Here is a 19,075-nt window from a genome sequence, read left to right as displayed (position 1 = left end):
GGGTTTCTACAGTATGAGGTCAAAGAAAACTTCGCCTCAGACTGAAACATATGGGTCCGTCTCCTGGGTACAATATCTATGGTAAGCACCACTGAGGTCTGTATGTGTGCAGTATTTCTTAAACTATGGCCCTTAATTGGATCACAGGTCTGTTTCTGGTGGGTCCTCACACGTCAAACACGCCAGTTTGTTTTAATCAGCTCAGGTCTCAGAGCGGGGCTCAATTTAGACAATTTATGCCTGAGCTGAAAAGGTTTAGTAAACCTGGCTATAAAAGTGCGCCGTGTGCGAGTCCCTGTCCGCCTATGTGGACTCCCCGTGCTAAGGTGGCCAAGGCCAGCGACTGTTAGATCCACTGGGAGTGTAGAAACAGATTAATGTGGCGTGCCAGACCCCATGACCAGACGTGTTTGACGTTAATGCTCCACTGTATATTATCCAGCTTGCAGAAATGTTGGACGTGAGCGATGGGATCCAAGGACAGGGATGTTTAGGTACTAATTACCAAACAGCAAGGCACAAGTCTCGCTCCATATTTCCTTACTCCTGTGGAAACACTAGGCAGGCTCCATTTATTTTCTTTGACTGTTGTTTCTGGCACGGTCGAGTCTCAGTAAACACCACTCGCCCACCATTGTAAATCCGACAGGCGCAGATCTTTCAAGTTAGACTCCTTTGAGGAAAAATGGAGACGGATCGGATGGCGGCGCTCGGGTTTTCCATCTTAATGAGAGAGTGGAGAAGAGGGATGGCGTTTGATCCCTGGCATGGAAGCCTCTATTTAAGCCTGTCAACGGTCATCACTCTCTCTCCTTCTTTCTCTCTCTCATGGATGGAGAAAAAGACCTGGACCACTGAATTTGATCAACTCAGTCAGGCACACTTAACCCTTTTCAGAACGTGGATCCCTGCTCTAGCGGCACCTTTGCTATCACAGACACACACCAAACACCTCTCCCTTCATGACAACCCTCCGAAGTATCAGTGTTGATTGATCACCTCGCTGGAAAAGAAAAGAAAAGGCAGAAGCAGATCTGTGAAAATATTATTTTATTTGTAGAGCTTCGCAATGAGCAAGGCTTTCAGTCATCATGCTCCAATTTCATATCATATGTTTGTCCAAACCACACAAGAGCCTTATGGTTCTGCAAGGAAGTCTCGCTATAGTTGCAGCCTGACATCAAGCCAAAGACGATAAGCCCCCCAAGACAAATTTCCATCGTCTCTCGGCTTGGACAATGAAACATTTGAACTTTAACCTGTGGATGATGATGGGCTAAGCAGAGGAAATGTGTCTTTGATGAAGGGCTGGAGGGCAGGCTTCTTCTGACCATCGCGGACCTGGCCTGGAAGACGCTTTCCATCAAAGCCTTAATGGCTCTACCTAATCAGGCCTGATTGGGGCTGCTAAATAAATACTCTCCATTCATAATATCATGTGTAACTGAAGACAAAATCAATACCTACACTGAACATAGCTAGAGGCAGAACAAATGTCTCCTCTCTGGCTGCAATACATGTTTTGAGTCCATCAGTGACATTGGCATGGATTTTGAATACTTCCAAATAAAGGCACATAGTAGTGGATTTTTCACATCTTGGAAAGCAGCTTTTAAATATGACATTTTAAATGAGATTCATGCATGCAAACAAATCATAAACGAGCTTTGTACTGAGTTATCAATGTCAGCTAAATATTTTTGCAACTAACATCATCAAGCATGTCAAATAATTGGTTTGAATCAAATTTTCTTAAAATCAATCGTTCAAAAGCAGGAGTGAATCTTCAAGATACGTACAAGCTCGAGTAAACAAACAGCAACACCGACAATCAAAATAAATCTGCAGATCGCAACAGTCATATTAAGCAAAACATTTATAGCGCCAATCATCAGTCATAGATGAATCAAGGTGTCTCCCCTGGAGCCAGAAGCTTGATAATAAACACTGGAGTCAGACTAGACTTCTGTGGGTTTAGGAATAAATAAAGTGAACGACCCTGACATCAGCAACTAGTAAAATGTTTGGCCGTGCGGACCGCTGGAGTTTGTATGAAAGAGAGCTTTGTGTTATGAGAAATAAATACAGGACGGGACACAATCATGTTTGAAAAGTGTTATGTCAAAAGTTTCATAGCTGCAAAATTTGAACGTGGTTTGAAGTTAAATGTGCTTGATTTGCCGTCCGCTCCACTTCTCTTTTGCCATGTCTGTTTTTGCAATTGCAACACCACATAACTAAAGCAGTGGGCCTGTAAGCCACCCTGCAATATCTGACTATGACAGACAGATAAGGTATGTGACCTGAAAATACCACTGAACAAGACTCAAAGGACAGTCACATTTATGTTGAAAAGTGATTGGGGTTTTTTGTGTTGTGTTACTAGTTTATTTTGTCTGAGCTCGGGGTTGCTTGGCGAATTACTTGGCCAGTCTCCTCGCCACGTCTTTGTAGGCGGTCTCGATCTCTGAGTTAGCAGCACAGGTGTTGGTGAACTCGTCACGTGTGGAAGCGTTCTTCAAGTACCGCCAAACCCCCTTCATTTCTGAGGGGATGTCGTAGTTGCGGTACTTCTTAGCGACAACCTGTGAGAGAAAGCAAAGCTGTAACTTTGAGAAGTGAAGACAAACTTGATTTATTTTAGCACATTTAAAATCCATCCTTGGGAAGTATTTTAACTGTACCATCAATTTTTGTATGCAGTTCAAGTAAAGAGGTATTTTAAGAATTTCTAATTGTTAGTAGCGTACCCTGCTTTTCTACTAAATATATGCGAGACAAATTCAACAAATGCTTGGGTGTTTTCTGTGCTGAATATGTTCAACTAATTAGGCACTAGTAACATAATAAGGACCTTTTCAGAAAAAACATGAGACGATGCTTTTTTAGGGTCTCTACATGCTGACGCTTGCCAATGAGCCTTAAACACAGCCGTGGCTGATTGGAATGTTATTAGTTGAAGAGTTATCTATACCTGTAGGTGGCGATAAACTCATGGGATCCCCTGTACCATATTTCATGAAAATCCATCTCCAAGTTGTTGAGTTATTTTGGTTTGGACTGAGCAACATGTTGAGCAACAGGTCAATACTTATATCTTGTCAGTGTACTCATTACTTCTGAGTAATCACATTATGTTTTTTTCCTGTATGGCTGAAAACACGAAAGTATTTCTCTTTTTTTTTCAAATTTACCCAAAAATACAATTTATACTACAAATATCTTAAAAATGCCTTAATTACACCATTTGAATATTATTCTTATACATTTTTTTTTTGTTTAATTCCTCTTATTATTATGTGTTATCTTGTCCTTTTTGCTCCGTTTAAATACTAAATTGTATTTGCATTGAAAACTGAAAAAACACTGGAAAAAAGGCCTCACACATGAATACCTCAAAGATAACATATCAAGTACTCCTAATGTGTTTTTGAATGAACCACTAACATTAATATTTCCCCTCTTTACCTTGACTATGTGCAGTTTAGGCAGCAGGTTGCAGTCTGCGAGAGTGAGCTCATTTCCGTCGAGGAAGCCTCTGTTGGAGCCTTTCTCCTCCTCCATGCTGTCTGCATCGATCTCATCTGGCAGGGTGCTGTTCAGGTAGTCATCCAGCTTCTTCAGGGCCCTGTTCAAACCTTTCTCTAGAACTAAACATACAGAAACGCACATACTGTATGCATAAGTACAAGGTGAAAGTGTGTGGTGTTAACCTCACTAGGTGGCAGCACAGCAGAACATTTAAAAGCCTCAAACACTGGACTCTGCTTCTACCTAGTGGAGGAATAGAGTATTGTAATCTTTGTGTGTGCGTCTGTGAGTGTAAAAGGCACAAAATGAGCAGCCCACCTGCGTTGGCCTCTGGTTTGGTGTTCTTGATGAAGGCTGAGAACTTGGCGAAGATGTCATTTCCAGCTGTGTTGGACTCTCTCTGCCTGGCTGCCAGTTTGGGATACCTGAGCAGACGGGGGGACAGAGGTAGGAGACGCAGTCAGAGACGCAGGCAGAGACGCAGGCAGACCTAACCATCTGGATAGCATTAACACCTGGACTGGCGCTCAGCTCTGACTAAAAACATGTTACACGCTCACACACCGAGTTGGCCGCCCGCCTCTTAAAGCTCTCCCACACTAAGGTCCATTTATAATGCAAAAAACTTTACAGGCAATAAAAGAAAGATTAAGTTAAACTGACATTTTTCTATGCAACTGCTCACACACAGGCTCTGGTTTCTTCTTAGTAGTGACAATAACACAAAACAGTAAACCTGTCTTGATTTGTCCAGAATTACACAAAAGCTATGGCTCAATTTAGCCCATATTGTCTGTGTGCCTGAGACATATACATATATATATATACACTTATTCACAAAAAGATTTATAGCAGCCATAAACAACAAACAGATGTATCAGTTAACATCAACCTTCATCAAATACAGCACGTATTCGCTTTTATTGGACTAAAATGTTTCCTGCCCTTTCAGCAGTGTCGCTGAAGTGAAGTAAATCTAGCCAAAAGCAGCATGTGTGCAGTCAGCGATACTGTAAACCATGCGTTGTAAAACCTTCCAGTTGAATTACTTTGGAGGACCGAGCGTTTCCTCCAGAAACTCCTCGATCTTGTTGATATCGGTCTTGACTTCTCCGTTGAAGGTCAGGAAAGGAGGGTGCGTCCCCGGGGCCAGGTTGTGCAAATCTGCTGGCTTTCTGCAGAGGACATAAAGATAGCGGTGTGTCGTGAGGAATGGCGCAGATGTGTTTGTGCGTTGGAAGCTAGCATTTTACGTTTCCTCACCTTTTGAGGTCAACAGTGGTGACGTTGAACACGACTCCTTTGAGCCAGAGGATCATGAAGAGGCGCTGAGAGAAGGGACAGTTGCCGATGCTTTCTCCATCATTTCCGGCCTAAATTATAGAAAAAAAGTCAGAGTTTAAATATAATGTACACAGGCAAATCGCATGTACAATGGATGGACTACAGTTGTTAAAGAAAAGTCAGTATTTTTTTTTCAATGCGGTATCCTGAGGACTGATCCCTTGGCAATGTATTTGACATTAGATGACAGCCAGATGGTACAGCTACCAAACGTATTTTAGCAATCTTTAAATAATCCACGTATATAACATTATATTTATAATTTTTTAACCCATTAATCTAGCTTTCAGACATCCCTTTCTGGTGGGCAACTATCAATGCTATATACCAGCGGTTTTCAAAGTGTGAGGCGCGCCTCCCCGGGGGGCGCCATAGAGCTTCAGAGGAGGTAACGAGGAACAATGAAATCTAGCGAGTTAACTTCAGCTAACTTTATGCGAGCAGCAACATGGATACATTTTTTGTTAAATTACATAAAGTGAGAGAGGAGACAGCGTCTGGCAGAAAACGTGTGTCACTTGCACACTTTTGGCTGTCTGTTGAGACCGAGTTCCCCCACCTCGCCAAAAAGGCTGTAAAAGTGCTCATTCCCTTCACCTCCAACCAGGGGCGGACTGGCCATCTGTAGAATCTGGAGAATGGCCGGTCGTCAAGGGCCGTTGACGGCCGGCTCGGTTCACTGACGGCCGGCCCCGCCCTTCATTTGTTATGTTTTTAAACGGCATCATCGATGTTGCGCTGACAGGCGACAGAGGTCCAGCGTTTCCCCGCAGCGAGGCGCCCCCCCTGTTGACAGTTCACTAGTGGTAGGCTTTTCTTTAGATGGCTATAATATGTTTTGGTACCAAGCATTACATTTCCTAGACTGGTACATCCAAATGCATCTCCAACCTGTAAGTGGGCAGGCACAATCTAGTGTAGGTAATTCACTGACTGTTAACAAGTACCTCATTCAACCCCACTTCAAAAACTCTCCACTTAACTGCTAACCCCCCTATCTCCTTTACCATGTTTTTACAGTTGGGAAAATCCTTGGTCACAAGGTTGTCTCTCTGAAAACAAACCTTGCTACTATCAATAAAATACATATTGGATTAAGCTGACTGTTATCTTTTACTTTTGTTTGAATAGAAAGGTTTTAATAAGCTGTATAAATGTAAACACTATGTGAACACGCATTAATACGTCACCCTGAAATCCCTGATTCAAATTTACGATAGGGAGAAGTCCAACCAAGTACACTCTGGGTCAGTTATATATTATACCTGTACTAAATGGTGTCTATATAAATGTGGGCATTTAAAATGGCAGCATAATCTTGCCTTCCTGTTAAAGCTTTGAATTGTCTAATTTGTTTTCAGTTTTAAATGTCTTAATGGTGTTTCATACGACAAATAAAGCATACAAATAACCAAATAAGAGTCAAAGTTTTCCTCCTTGTTCTAACACTTGTGATATTATCACATCCCCTCCATCGTATACTTGTGGACCTGCAGTGAGATCATGTGTCGGCATGTATGGATATACAGCAGAGCCTCAGGAGTGACACCTGACCCACTGGCCCGGCTGAATTATACACGGTGCTTTCATCCCCTGGTTCACTGGCCGCTGGGGCACAGAGGGCAGGGTCAGACCTGCAGGCCTGCAGTCACAGAAACACAACACAGAAAAAGAAGTGCACTGACCTCAAGGTCAGCAGAGATTTGACAGGGGAGACTATTTATTATATTTTGGTGATTTGGGTACTCTACTCCAAAGCATTTAGAAAGCAATGAATTGATTTCATTATGTACACATTTTCTGAGACGGCTTGCAGAAGCTCAGAGTAGCAATTGAGAGAGAAAAAATTCAATTGTTTTCTCTTCTGTGTTTGGACTTATAACAATATATAAAAGCAGTGTTTCCCCTACCATTGTCTTGGCGGGGCGCTGCGCCCCCCTGAAATTCAAGGTGTTTAAAATGTGTTTTATTATTATTATATATATTATAATAAGTTATTATAATTTTGTTATTATGGTTTTTTATTATTATCAGCCTGAAACCAGCCCGAACACACACCCGCAGCCTGGCTGGGAGTTTGTGTGCTCACACACCGACTCACAGCGTCCCGCCGTCTCAGGGAGGAGAAATCGGCGAAGCTGTAGCTGAGAAAGGATTTAGAGTGTGTGTGTGAGGAAGTCCGTGGATTGGTCCACGTAACGGCTCCGCGGACGTAACGTAACGGCTCCACGGATTGGTCCATTTGGACCAATGGGTCCATTTGGGTATGGGCACGTCACTGCACCCAGGAAGAAAAAGAGAAATCTCCAACGAGGCGTTCTGGGGCAGCATAGACAGGTCTTTTCTGTGTTAGAGTTTTACTCGCTACAGGGTGTACTTTGAGGGTTTTTGACTCTGCAGACCGTTTACATGCAGAAAAACCTTCATAACACAAAAGGGGACGGGTAACAACCGAAAAAGCATGACATGGGCCCTTTAAGTCTTTAACACCACTATCATTATAATTAAAAATAAATCATTTGGATGACCATGAGTCACTTCACAAATACCTATTCTACACCTACGTGGAAAACATATTGCCTTTCGGTTCATGTGCCTGACAGTAACACCGCTCCTAGCAAAGACCAGAAACAGAGCTGTCGGTCTAAAAGTAGCTGAGCCAACTGTATGTACTCCAGCCATTGATGCACGTGCTGTCATGCTGCCTGAGCGCATGTGATGCTTCTGTCCGTGCATTGTTGTGGCTAGGCTCAGCAGCACGGAGGTAACATAATACACAGCCGCTGATAATAGTCAATCGACATCTAGAAAACGGAGGACAAAAGCTGTCACACACAACTAGGCCTGTGGGCGCAAGGAACGCTGAGAGATCTAACAATGCAGGGGGGGGGGGATCCAGCACACATGTATACTTTACTATAACTGGGCTTTGCTGTTCTTTGTTAGTCTAAACACTCATTTTTATTGAGCATTAATTATACTGTAGCATTACCTGGGCTTGGTTGAGGAAGCACATGCTCATGTCTTCATGTTATCTTGTTTATGTGATGAGTTGATATTGCAATTTAATTCAATTCTCCTGTTCAAACACATTACATTTCTAAGAGAAAGATCAAATATCTAGGATTAGAGAAATAATTGTAGTAGATTAAATGTTGCATCTTGTATCTCCAGTGTGCTTTTCTGTCTGTAAAGCACTTTTTAAAGGCTGTTAAACACTTTGTTCATTCTATTGAACCAATAAGTATTAAGCCATTTCAAAATATAAGTAAAGGAAGTGCAGCCACGTAAGATAGTTATATGTCCATCAGGTACATCTCCTTAGGCAGCGTCATGGAAATAACTCATATTAGGGCTAATATTAGCAATATGGAAACCACTCCGTATAAAACAAGGTCCTTATCCTGTATCACCTACAGTTGATGGTAGTCTATGATGAAGCAATGTATGGCTGTAACAGCGACACATCCTTAAAATCCCATAAAATACATTATAGATAATCTCCAGTGTTAGTGTAAGGCAAGGCAAGGCAAGTTTATTTATATAGCAATTTTCTGTACGTGACAATTCAAAGTGCTTTACAAAACAGTGCAATAATTCGAATATTTTTACCACTTAGCCTTGCTCTCAAACAGCTCTTTCTGACAGCAAGGTAAGTGGTAAAATTGTTCTAAATATAGTGCAAAGTTATAGTGAAGATGTTTTCTACAATCTTCAAAGCCACCAGACACCATTGACCACAACTATGATTTTAGCATGCATGACACATTTTGTTGATGATTTACCGTTTCCTCAATTGGTTAGTTAGTTTGTCTTATGTTGTTGTTATTAAGTTACAGTTCCCTAAAGTCACCCATTAATACCAACAATTGAGGTAAAATGTATGTTTTTTTGTTGACGAGAGATAACGGCTTCAGTTCCCCATAAGAAATGAATGTCCAACGGCAATCTAAAATGGTAAAAATATGTGAAATATAGTACATTTATTAGCTTTCGTACCCGATTTCCAAACTGGGGGCATGCCAACCATCATCTACTATAGGTATTACTTAGTATCTGACTATGGATTGGAACTTTCCCTTTAAGAAAACCTCAATAGAAGGCAATAGTGACTTTGGTTTATTGAGGAACACCATTAAACATGTGAGTGACATCTTAAAATACCTAGCTTAATGTAAGTCTAGCTACAATATGTTGCTCTTTAGAACGATGTATGTCATACTTAGACAACAGGAACATGTCAAAGATCAGGAGGGCAATGCAAGCCGACAAGCCTTGAACTTTATGTTACCAAGCCAGTTTCCAGGGAGTTGGTGTGTCTGAAGTCAGCCTCCACTCCAGCTAATTGGGTCAGTGCATCCAGGCAGCACATCCACAATGAGCCTCCACCTCACCTGCCTCAGGTATATTCATCCGCCTCTAACATTTCCCACAGGGCCTCAAGTGTAGCCATTTGTGTAGCGCAAAACAACACAGCTGTATCTACTGAAGCTTGTTTGCTCTCTTTCAGGAGATAATCTGGGACATCTATTGATTGGGATAAATGTCAGCGCTACTTGCATACAAAAGAGCAGAGTGGCTCATTTAATGGATTGTGCTGGAGAGAATTAGCTAATGCAGTCCTTTCTTTAAACAAGGCTTTAATGTGGAGCAATATGAAGTACTGCAACAGTACCCCAATGCTAGATTCCTACCATCCACTAGCAGCCTCCGTATCACTGTCACAACAATCCTGGGTCACCAGTGTGCCAGTGCGTATGTAACTCTACCTCTACTATTGAGTTACACAAGCTTTCCACAACACAATATCCTGCACATATGCTGCTTCTATCTTCCAGCAAAGATTAAGTTAAGACAATACTTTAAGCATATATTCTGACTCTGTCTTACCTTGACAAAAAGCTCAATATCAGGGTCTCTGTCTTGGCTGTCAGTGGACATGATGCCTGCTTCTGGCTATCACCTTGATTCTTTTTTTAAAACTAAAGTCCTTTGCTTATGCTCTGAGGTCTACATCCTCCAGAGAGATGATTGAAAAAGAAACCAGCTATCCTCTCTGCGGTGACAGCGATCCCTTAAACCTTAAAAACGTTTTGGTTTTCAGGCCTTGATTTGAGATCTCCACCCCCTTTGGTCCTTGTAATGGCTTTCTTCTCCCTTGCTGGTGTCCAGTCCAGGTGACAGGTGGAGCCCTGACTCTGATTTAGACACAGATGGAGCGCAGAGCAGCTCTCACTGACACAAGAGTGGAAAACAGGTGTCAGTCTATAACCAGGGGGTGGAGCCCCATCCCTCTCTTTCTACCACTGCAACCAAACTCCCCTGTAAAAAAACAGGACTAACATCACCTCCTTTCTTATCTGTGTCATCTCTCTTCAATATTCCAACTCACTTTCTTAATTTTCTATTTGTTCTTTGGTTTCAGATCAGGTTGACTTTACCATCCATTTTGCAATCAGCAAAAAAAATACGTTCCAAGTATAGTCCCAAATATCGAATATAACCTGCAAAAAAAGTGGTATGACTATTTTTGACAGTTTTTGTCAGTTTTTGAGTGAGAAGCAGCATAAATATTTAATTAGTGTTCACATGTTCCAGCTCTGGCAGAATGAGGCAGGTTATATTTGATCACCAGCAGGAGACGATTCCTCTGTGAATTATTGATGCTTGGATTTGGTTTTATGGCAAGAATTGGCGTTCATTTACAGAGAGAACCTAAGTAGGGCAACCAAAATATAAGCAGGTCTGACTAAAAACATCTTCATCAGCACACACTGGAGAAAATGAGTGGCTTAGCCTATGAATTTATAAGTCAGATAAAAGCAGAAAAACAGAGAAGCTAGAACTAATTTAAACTAAACAGTTTCTATTTATAGCAGCCCCCTCTCGTGGCTGACATGCCAACATGCAGCAAGAGCCAATTACTGTGCTACTGTGGAAGAGTTCATTATATGTTTGAGGGAAAACATTGAGTACTTTCACAATGTGTTAATTTAGGTTTTATTTGTATAGGCCTTAATCAATGTTTCCATATTCTTGACAGCCCCCTAATGATGAAAACAACACATGATAAAGAGCTAAACTGACTTTATCAGTTTTGTCATTGTAGGGTTTTTTTCTTTTATTGAAAAACGTTTTTCTCTTAAATTACATCTTGTAAATATTTATGGAATGGTTGAACCTTTTCATTAAGATCTCTAATTTTGCTCTCTTGCCGATAGTGTGACGAGAACATTGTTAGCACTCTCATATCTGTTCGGTACATAAGAATACTACCATCAGCCACTTAGCTTAGCCTTCCCCTCACAGATTTATTTTAAAGTTTGGTTTAACAAATCATGGATATCTGTTAATAAGATAACTTGAGACGAGAGGGGTATTGGATTTCTTGGAACTTTGGACCAGCAAGCCAGCAGTTTTCCCCTCTTTGTGTTTTCCATGCTAAGCTAAGACTATTGGCTGTAACTCTGAATTCAATGGTATCCATTTTCTCACCTAACTCATTGCAAAACATCAGACAAGCATATGTCCCAATATGTCTTAACTATTCATTTTTAAGGATGTCTAAATAGTGGATGATCATAAAACCATTAAGGGTTTAGAAGATATGGCCTTGGTTTTTGTGTCTTTTGGAGACAAAAGGTACAATCCCTGGCTTAAGTTATTGGTGCTAATCATTCACTTGTACATCAAACAGTAACATACCTTTTGTATCTGTCTGGACCCAAGGTGGAGGGGAGAGTCAACACACTTGCCAAATGTGACAACATACTTGTCAATATAAGCATTGTCTCGATAGACAATCAGTGACAAAAAATCATTTGAACAGGATTATATGTCCATCCACATTTTGCCAGTAACTACTTAAGCATTTGTACAGCTTGTTATCATACAGTATGATAATCTAAAAAACACGCTTAGTTATATTAGTGATAGCCTGTTCTGCGGTAATCAGCTTTATCACTGACAGCAGAGGAGAAGCCATTAGGGCTTTTAACTTGGACAGCCAATCTCCTTACCCCCCTCTCTATTTTTATAGCGCTGCTTAGTTGGGTTTATGGCGATTGTTGTTGAACATTAAAGAGTTGGGAAATGGAGGATTGAGTGGTATGCGGAAAAGAGACAAATATGTTGTCACAACCCTGGAGAACTATGGTCGTTGCTTATTATAATTGTGAAAAGATAGTATGTCTAATCACAATTTCTCAGATGTTGTTTCTGAACAAATCGGCAAAAAAGGACAGAAGGTTTCTTTATGGCTAAATAACATAAAAACCTCTTTTACGGGAATGTTTTCTTGTTAAATTCAAAACAATGGACATTCAATATGTTATTTTGATATGTTCATGAAATGTGGGATTTAGCTAAGCTTAAACTGTTTCTGGAGTATGCCACAGTCCCTGTCACATGTATGGTAGAAAGTTAGGATCAAGAAATCCTCATTCAGGTCAGATTGTAGCAATTACTTGTTTGTTTGCAAGCCATCTGTGTTGATTGCAACTGACAATGGCTTTTGCTGTTACAATTAGGGATGTCCCGATCACCTTTTTTTGCTCCCGATCCGATTCCGATCATTTGATTTTGACAATTTGCCGATACCGATTTTTCCCGATCCGATCTTTATGCAATGCATTAAGAGAAAAAAAAAGCATTCAAGTTGTCCCTTAAGGTTATTTTTTTATTTAAATTGGATATTCTATCCAACATGGATATAGCTTCTTTTTTTCACAGCAGCATTGGATCAGTTCAGTTGTGCAGCATTGGATCAAAACAAAATAAAGCTTATCAGTACTCGTTAGCTTACTGCTACAATTAGACACTGCGCCCTGCCTACTCTGTTGCCAGATTTGAGAGAAATAAGCAACCAGGTCTATGAAAACAAGCCCCAAAGAAGCAACACATACATGATGTTGTGTAATTTGAAACCAAAACTAAGGCCTCAGGATGACTTTAAGACTTGAACATGGTCATTTTTGTTTTGTAACATTGAATACAACATTTTAAAAAAGTATTTATAAAAATTTCTTTTTTTTTTTTTAAATTAATCCCGATCCCCGATTTTTTTCTCCCGATTCCGATCTTTTGAAAATCACGTGATCGGCTCCGATCCCCGATCACGTGATCTGATCGGGACATCTCTAGTTACAATACAAAGACACTTTTCGGATTTAACACAAACCACTGCTGTCCTTCCTCGTTACAAGGCCTCTTTTTGAGCTAAAACAGAGATTCTTGAGCCCCGCCCACTGACTCAATCTCTGTTGCTCAATCAGCAAAGTGACCCCTGCATGTGCTGATAGCACAGCTCATAGAGCAGCTCTATCAGAAAACACACAGTGGGATTTACTCAGGCATGGAGTTCACCCCTGGTTTCTATGGCTGTACAGTAAACGGGTTAATTATTACAACAGGCTGCCTCCAGATTAAACTCACTGACAAAGCCACTGAAACTAAGAGATCCATGCTTCTGTGACATTTCTTACTGATAACTACGCTTTGTCATATATAATTCTACTTCAGTTTATTATTATTTATTTATTATTCCTACAACTGTTGTTCTAGTATTTGCCTCTAATTACTGACTCCAAAAAGTGTAATTCAGTCTACTTAAATGCGCTCTACAGATAGGCTTCAACCATGTTTAGATTGGCTTTAAAATAGGGTTTCTATTTTGAATCTTTTAAATGTGTTTTATATATTTTGAATGGGAGAAATAGAGTGATTTAGTGTCTCGCTTTCTAACATCATTATAGTTTGAACCTGTTTTAAATGTTTCTGCGTCACATTTTCACTCTGTGTACATTTCTTAGGCTCAAATGAGCTGCAAATGGAAATCATATTTCTTGAATGTTAAAACGTACCTGGCAAATTAAACTTATTAAACAGATTTGATTGTGAAATGCCTTAAACATAATCAGTAATTGCTTCAGATTATTTAACATGAGACTTATCATATAATGATCTCATAGGCTAATGTGTTGATTTGTCATGTTTATGGCTCAGAAGTGGCAAAAAGTGGTCGATGTTGCACCTTTTGGATTAAATGCAGTAACCTATTGATATGCAATCTACATGCCAGATATTGCAACACAATAATCCATGTTCTGTCTACAAAATGCACAGCATGTACATTGGCTGATACGTGTACCGAAGGGTCATTTAAATTCATACCCTGCAATACGACAGATCATTCATGATGCCTTATTGTAGGGCACGATAAGAATTTATTGATGCAGGGTGTAAATTCACAACCATAGAAAGTAATTCAATTAGCTCCACCTTCTGCAGCTTATCATTGATGTAGCCTAATTAGACATTAATCAGCTATAATTAAAGTACTATAATATCATTTAAAATAGTCTATACTGCAATAAGTGTATATTTTGACGCTTATATTTTTATCTTTTACTTGTAATACACTATTTACAAACCGGGGTATTGCTCTTTTTTACCTAAAAGTTCTTATTACTTCCTTGCACCACTGTGTTTAAAACTAACAGCAAAGAGTTTTTCTTGCGGTTAATAAAAAGCAAAATGTCCTGCACAGTGAAGAATACAAGGTGAGATGGCTTCAAGGATCCTTTTGGTAAATCATATTGCTGAGTCCATCACTAAAGATAGTAAAAAACAAACTTTAATGCAGCAACTTCGTTGTATTCCTCATGCTGAGCAGTGGATCAGATACTGCCTGGCTGGCTCTCTGCCCACCTGTCGGCCTGAAAGGAGTCTTACCTTGACGAACAGAGAGATGTCCGGCTGGCTGGGGTCCTCCGGGGCTGCGCTGCTGTCGTCCAGACTGACACTCTCCAGAGTTTGCACGCTTAAGTCTACAGACGGCTCCGGGGTGCTGTCGGGGCTGGGGGGAGAGTCCGATCTACCATTCTCCGCGGTCTCCTCGTGCTCCACCCGCGGCTGGATCGGCGGGTCGTCGCACGGGTCACCGGGGGAGGCAGAGGATGCTGAGGAAGCCGAAGAGCGCCTGGATCCGCCGTTCACTTCCTCCACCTGCACCGTGACTTCTGGCTCCGGCATTGGACACACAACTGGCTCCGGCATTACGCACACCTCTGGCTCCGGCATTGGACACACAACTGGCTCAGGCAGGTCGCAAACTTCTTGCTCCGGCATTGGACACACAACTGGCTCGGGCATTACGCACACCTCTGGTCCTTCCTCAGCTTCAACTTCTTCTTTAACCTCGTCCTTTGCTTTCGCCTCTTCTTCATCATCGCTGGATGAAGAGGACGAGCTGCTGTGTTTGTCCTCGTCTCTGACGGCCATGTAGTCCGGGGAGCTGCGCCCCTCTCCCTTCGTGGAGACGTGGACCTGCACCTCGCTGTACAGCGGCTCCATGACCTCTGCGGGGATCTCATATTTGGGCTCTCGTTCGGGGCTGTTTGCTCCATCGCGGGGCTGTTTCTGCATACGTCCCTCATCTACAGTTTCGTAGATGTTGTCCATGTTTGCTGGATTAGTGTTGGCACACCTGCTGTAGCGTGGAGGAGTGCTGAAGTGGTCTAACTGGTGGCACACAGTGTGCCTGCCTCTGAGCGTCTGGGCAAATTCCAGCGATAACTCATAGCAGACCTTTGATCCTGGAAGTTAACAAGTGATTTATGCAAAACCTGAGGCCTCTGTGCTTTCAAGGACATATTAGGGAAATACCCTTTTAAATTCAATACTTTTTGAATGCAGTATAATTATTGTCTTTTAATTTTTCCAACTTTTTAATTGTTGGAGTATATTATTATTTTCCAATTTAGAATTTTCCAGTTTTTTTAACACAGGTTTCTCTGCAATCCATCAAATCTTTTTCAGGACTAGTTTCCTTGAAACAACTGTAGAGCTTAGTTTAACATAATAATAACATAATTTTTTAGGCAAGGAAGGGGGCTTTTTTGTCATGAGGCTTTTTTTATTTATATGTGCATATTTTTTCTTTTAAATAACTCAGTGAATATATAAAAAAAAATACAATTAATAAGAAGCTCTTAAAGTAACTGCAGAATAAATTCAGAATGATGTTGTTCACTCACTCCCACAACCCATCAGAGACTGCACTGACCTCACCACCTTCAAAAAACTCACAAAAACTCACCTCTTCAATCTGGCTTTTAATGTGTGATTGTTTTTGTATTATTTGACTTTAACTTTAACTATATATTTATTTGTTGTTCCTTTCATCTCTTTTCACTATATCTGTAAAGCGTCTTTGAGCACCTGTAAAAGCGCTAACAAAATTAATCTATTATTATTGTTCATTAACGAACTCGGCAATGTATTAACATCTCCCAAGTACATATTATAATTCTATTCTCTTTTTTATGCTTACTTGCACTGTATTTAAAACCAAACCAAATAATTATCTGCTAGATGACATAGATTTTGACAGCCTTGATGTTTGTCATCTTTCTTATCAGCATCCATGTGAGGAAAGTGAAACCATTAATGGTCTGGACTAAGAAAAGGGTTAAAGGCATCGTACTTCAACTGTACACTGACAAAGAATACAAAAAAAAGAAATGGCTCAGATTCACATAAGTTCTTTTTAATTTCAGAAGACTGTCATTGCATCAACATGGCAATTTGTAAATCATATTAAATATTTATAATTTACTAACTATTTCAAATGACCTATTCAAATTATATTCTGGATATGTTTCATTTCTCCATCAACAAGTCAGGCAGAAATTAGCAGACAACCTAGACAATTATCATAAAATTAACAAATTCCATATCAATCCTTTCAATTTATGAATTTTAAATTTAGTAAAAGGTATATATCACAGTGATGTCTGTAAAGTTTTGGGCACAATTATTGTTTCTTAAAAGATGCTGAAAAAATATTAGAACTTTAGAATATATTTGCAGATTTGGACTCTACTTATAATTGTGCTAATTATAAAAGCTTTTTGGCAAGAGGCACCTCACTTAGTCATTTTAAATAGCAATTGCGAACAAGAAGTGCAAATTATACATGACTCGGAAAGCGTCAAACACTGTCCCTTCATACTTTTTCATTTCTTTCCTATGCTAATCAGTTCCTGCAAGTCATGCCCAAATAGTCTTCTCAATTTAGGAACAACAAAACCCTTAAAAATCCCTATGAAGAAATACTGACCTATAGCAATTGCACTTCACATTTCACCAACAAATGGCCATGGTTATGACATATGAACAGGAGGGAAGTACACAGTCATCTACACAGAAAAATGCCCTCCAAACACAAACTATACGCAAAAATAACCCCAGACTCACACAAAAGACTATTGCACACACAGCTCGGACAGATGTTCACAGTTAAGTTAAAAGGCAAAAGTCAACGGACTACTAAAGAGCAAGTTTGTGAAGTGATCGGCTCATGGGATGTCCTACACTTATGATCAGTAGCCTGGCACATGGAGTGAGTCTCTAGTGGAACATCTGATTCCAAGTAACATTAAAAAAATAACACTGATCCCAGCCAATCCACTGAAAGTATCTTCTCATTCAGTGCTTAGATCCTTAGTTGAACAATTGGTGGCATAAATCACATCCGTTTCGCATGGATTTGAAAATGCTGAATAAACCCAATCTACTGCTGTCCCTGCTATGTTACTATCGGGCAGTAAAGGTGTCAGTATGCTTCAAACAAAGTACATTTGGATCAGCGGTATAGGACACCTACAAAAGGAGAAAATCATCCCTTTTAACCCTGCCTTTGTTAAGGAGGTTATGTTTTAACACTGCCCAAGAGTTTGAATAACGAGGTGCATACACTTATTATTTTGTACCTATTTACTTAAGGAGTTTGGTACTCTCTGATTGCCTTCTAGTTATTTGGGTTTCCCTTGTGCTAAAGTGCAACAATAGGAATGCCATAGAGTAAAGATTGTCTGGGCAGGTAGGCTTCTTGCCCCTCTTTACCATGGAAAGCTTTTTATCCCTGCTTTCCACTGTGGCCGCTCAGCTATAATCACTTTTACCTTCAGACAAGGTTTTAACATACTGACACCGTAACATTATCCAAGCCACACTTTTGGCCAACAACGTTCTTACTCGCCAGACTCACGGGCTACAATTTCTCTCTAGCTTTGAATCTTTACTTATTAAATGACAATGAAAATGACAAGATGATATAAGGTAAAAATTCACAATCAAAGCAAAGCCACTAGAAAGCCCATGTAAAGGTTTATTATCTTGATTAAGCCTGCACCAGAAGCACACCCCAGACATTCCCCTTACACTCAAACGAGGGAAATGTACCTCTAAATATGATTAGATTATATTCCCTTGATCTCCGACTAATAAAAAGAGCAGCACGTTGGCATTTAGTCGTATAAGGGAGGCGTTAGGGGATGCTTCTGGAGAGAGCGGACTACCTTTGGGGAGCTACACCTCCTCTTCTTTTACACCTGCCATCTTTTCTCTTCCTCCCGCTACAGGTGCAAGTCTTCTTGCAGTAAAGGCTGGGACATCTCCCTGCTTCTGTGTTTTAGAGAGGGCAGCTGTTTGAGGGTCACTTGTCTGATGTAGAAAAACAGAAAGCCCAGCACCATTGCCACACCGAGGAAAGAACCCACGACAGGGGCGTAGGAGTGCTCGTGGACCCTGGGAGAGGGGCTGGGCGTGACTGCCGTTGGCTCTGTGTACAGCAGGTCCTGCACGTTTAAGAGGGATCCGTTGTTTGGTAGAGGGGGGGTGGACAGGATGTGGCACATGAGAGGGTAGAGGTCAACGGATCGCATGGAGGTCTTGATGTAATTCTGGCGAAAGGCCGGTCCACGGGCCACGAACACAGGCTGCATGCTACGTAGGGTGTTGTCAAAACCGTGATTTCCAACTGGTGATAGAAACACAAGACATATATTATTGCATAAAGAGGCACCATGATTTGATGTTCATTATTTGTGCATCTGTAGAGCTCCAGTTTCCACATCCCACGATTTACAGGCAGAGAGATTTATGGAATCTGGCACTGCTCCTCTCTCAGATGATTTACCACCATCAGTGCTTCCCCAGCTGAACGGTTACTGCTGAATCAAGTCACAGCGAGCACAAGCCAAATTGAAAATGAAATCCAAACACACAAGCACAGACCTTTGATGCAAGCTTAGACTGGCTAACTACTGCTCCCCTAAATGTATCAGGGCAATTACATTCCTGAGTAAAAGACAGGATTCCCTTAGTGTGCTGATTCAGTATAATGTCATCCCCCCCC

At 40.8% G+C, this 19,075-nt stretch overlaps 1 protein-coding gene across 2 annotated transcripts; it reads right to left on the bottom strand.

The window, feature by feature from the left end:
- Positions 1-1,040: 1,040 nt before the first annotated feature.
- LOC104958973 (chloride intracellular channel protein 5-like) lies at positions 1,041-15,420 on the bottom strand. Of its 2 annotated transcripts, none has more exons than XM_010786813.1 (6): positions 14,608-15,420; positions 4,795-4,904; positions 4,581-4,706; positions 3,850-3,956; positions 3,469-3,650; positions 1,041-2,585 (listed from the first exon to the last, which is right to left on the bottom strand). In XM_010786813.1, exons 1-6 carry the CDS (start codon positions 15,334-15,336, stop codon positions 2,421-2,423), a joined length of 1,419 nt encoding a protein of 472 aa, XP_010785115.1. In that variant the 5' UTR covers positions 15,337-15,420; the 3' UTR covers positions 1,041-2,420. The 2 variants fall into 2 exon arrangements, with proteins under 2 accessions (XP_010785115.1, XP_010785116.1); XM_010786814.1 differs by lacking the exon at positions 14,608-15,420 and adding an exon at positions 9,766-10,027.
- Between the last annotated feature and the right edge of the window lie 3,655 nt (positions 15,421-19,075).

The sequence above is a fragment of the Notothenia coriiceps genome, unplaced genomic scaffold (genome assembly GCF_000735185.1).
Source record: "Notothenia coriiceps isolate Sejong01 unplaced genomic scaffold, NC01 NC01_scaffold00029595, whole genome shotgun sequence".
Lineage (NCBI taxonomy): Eukaryota > Metazoa > Chordata > Actinopteri > Perciformes > Nototheniidae > Notothenia > Notothenia coriiceps.
Note: the sequence above shows the minus strand (reverse complement) of the source record. Positions and strands in the feature narration are given on the sequence as shown.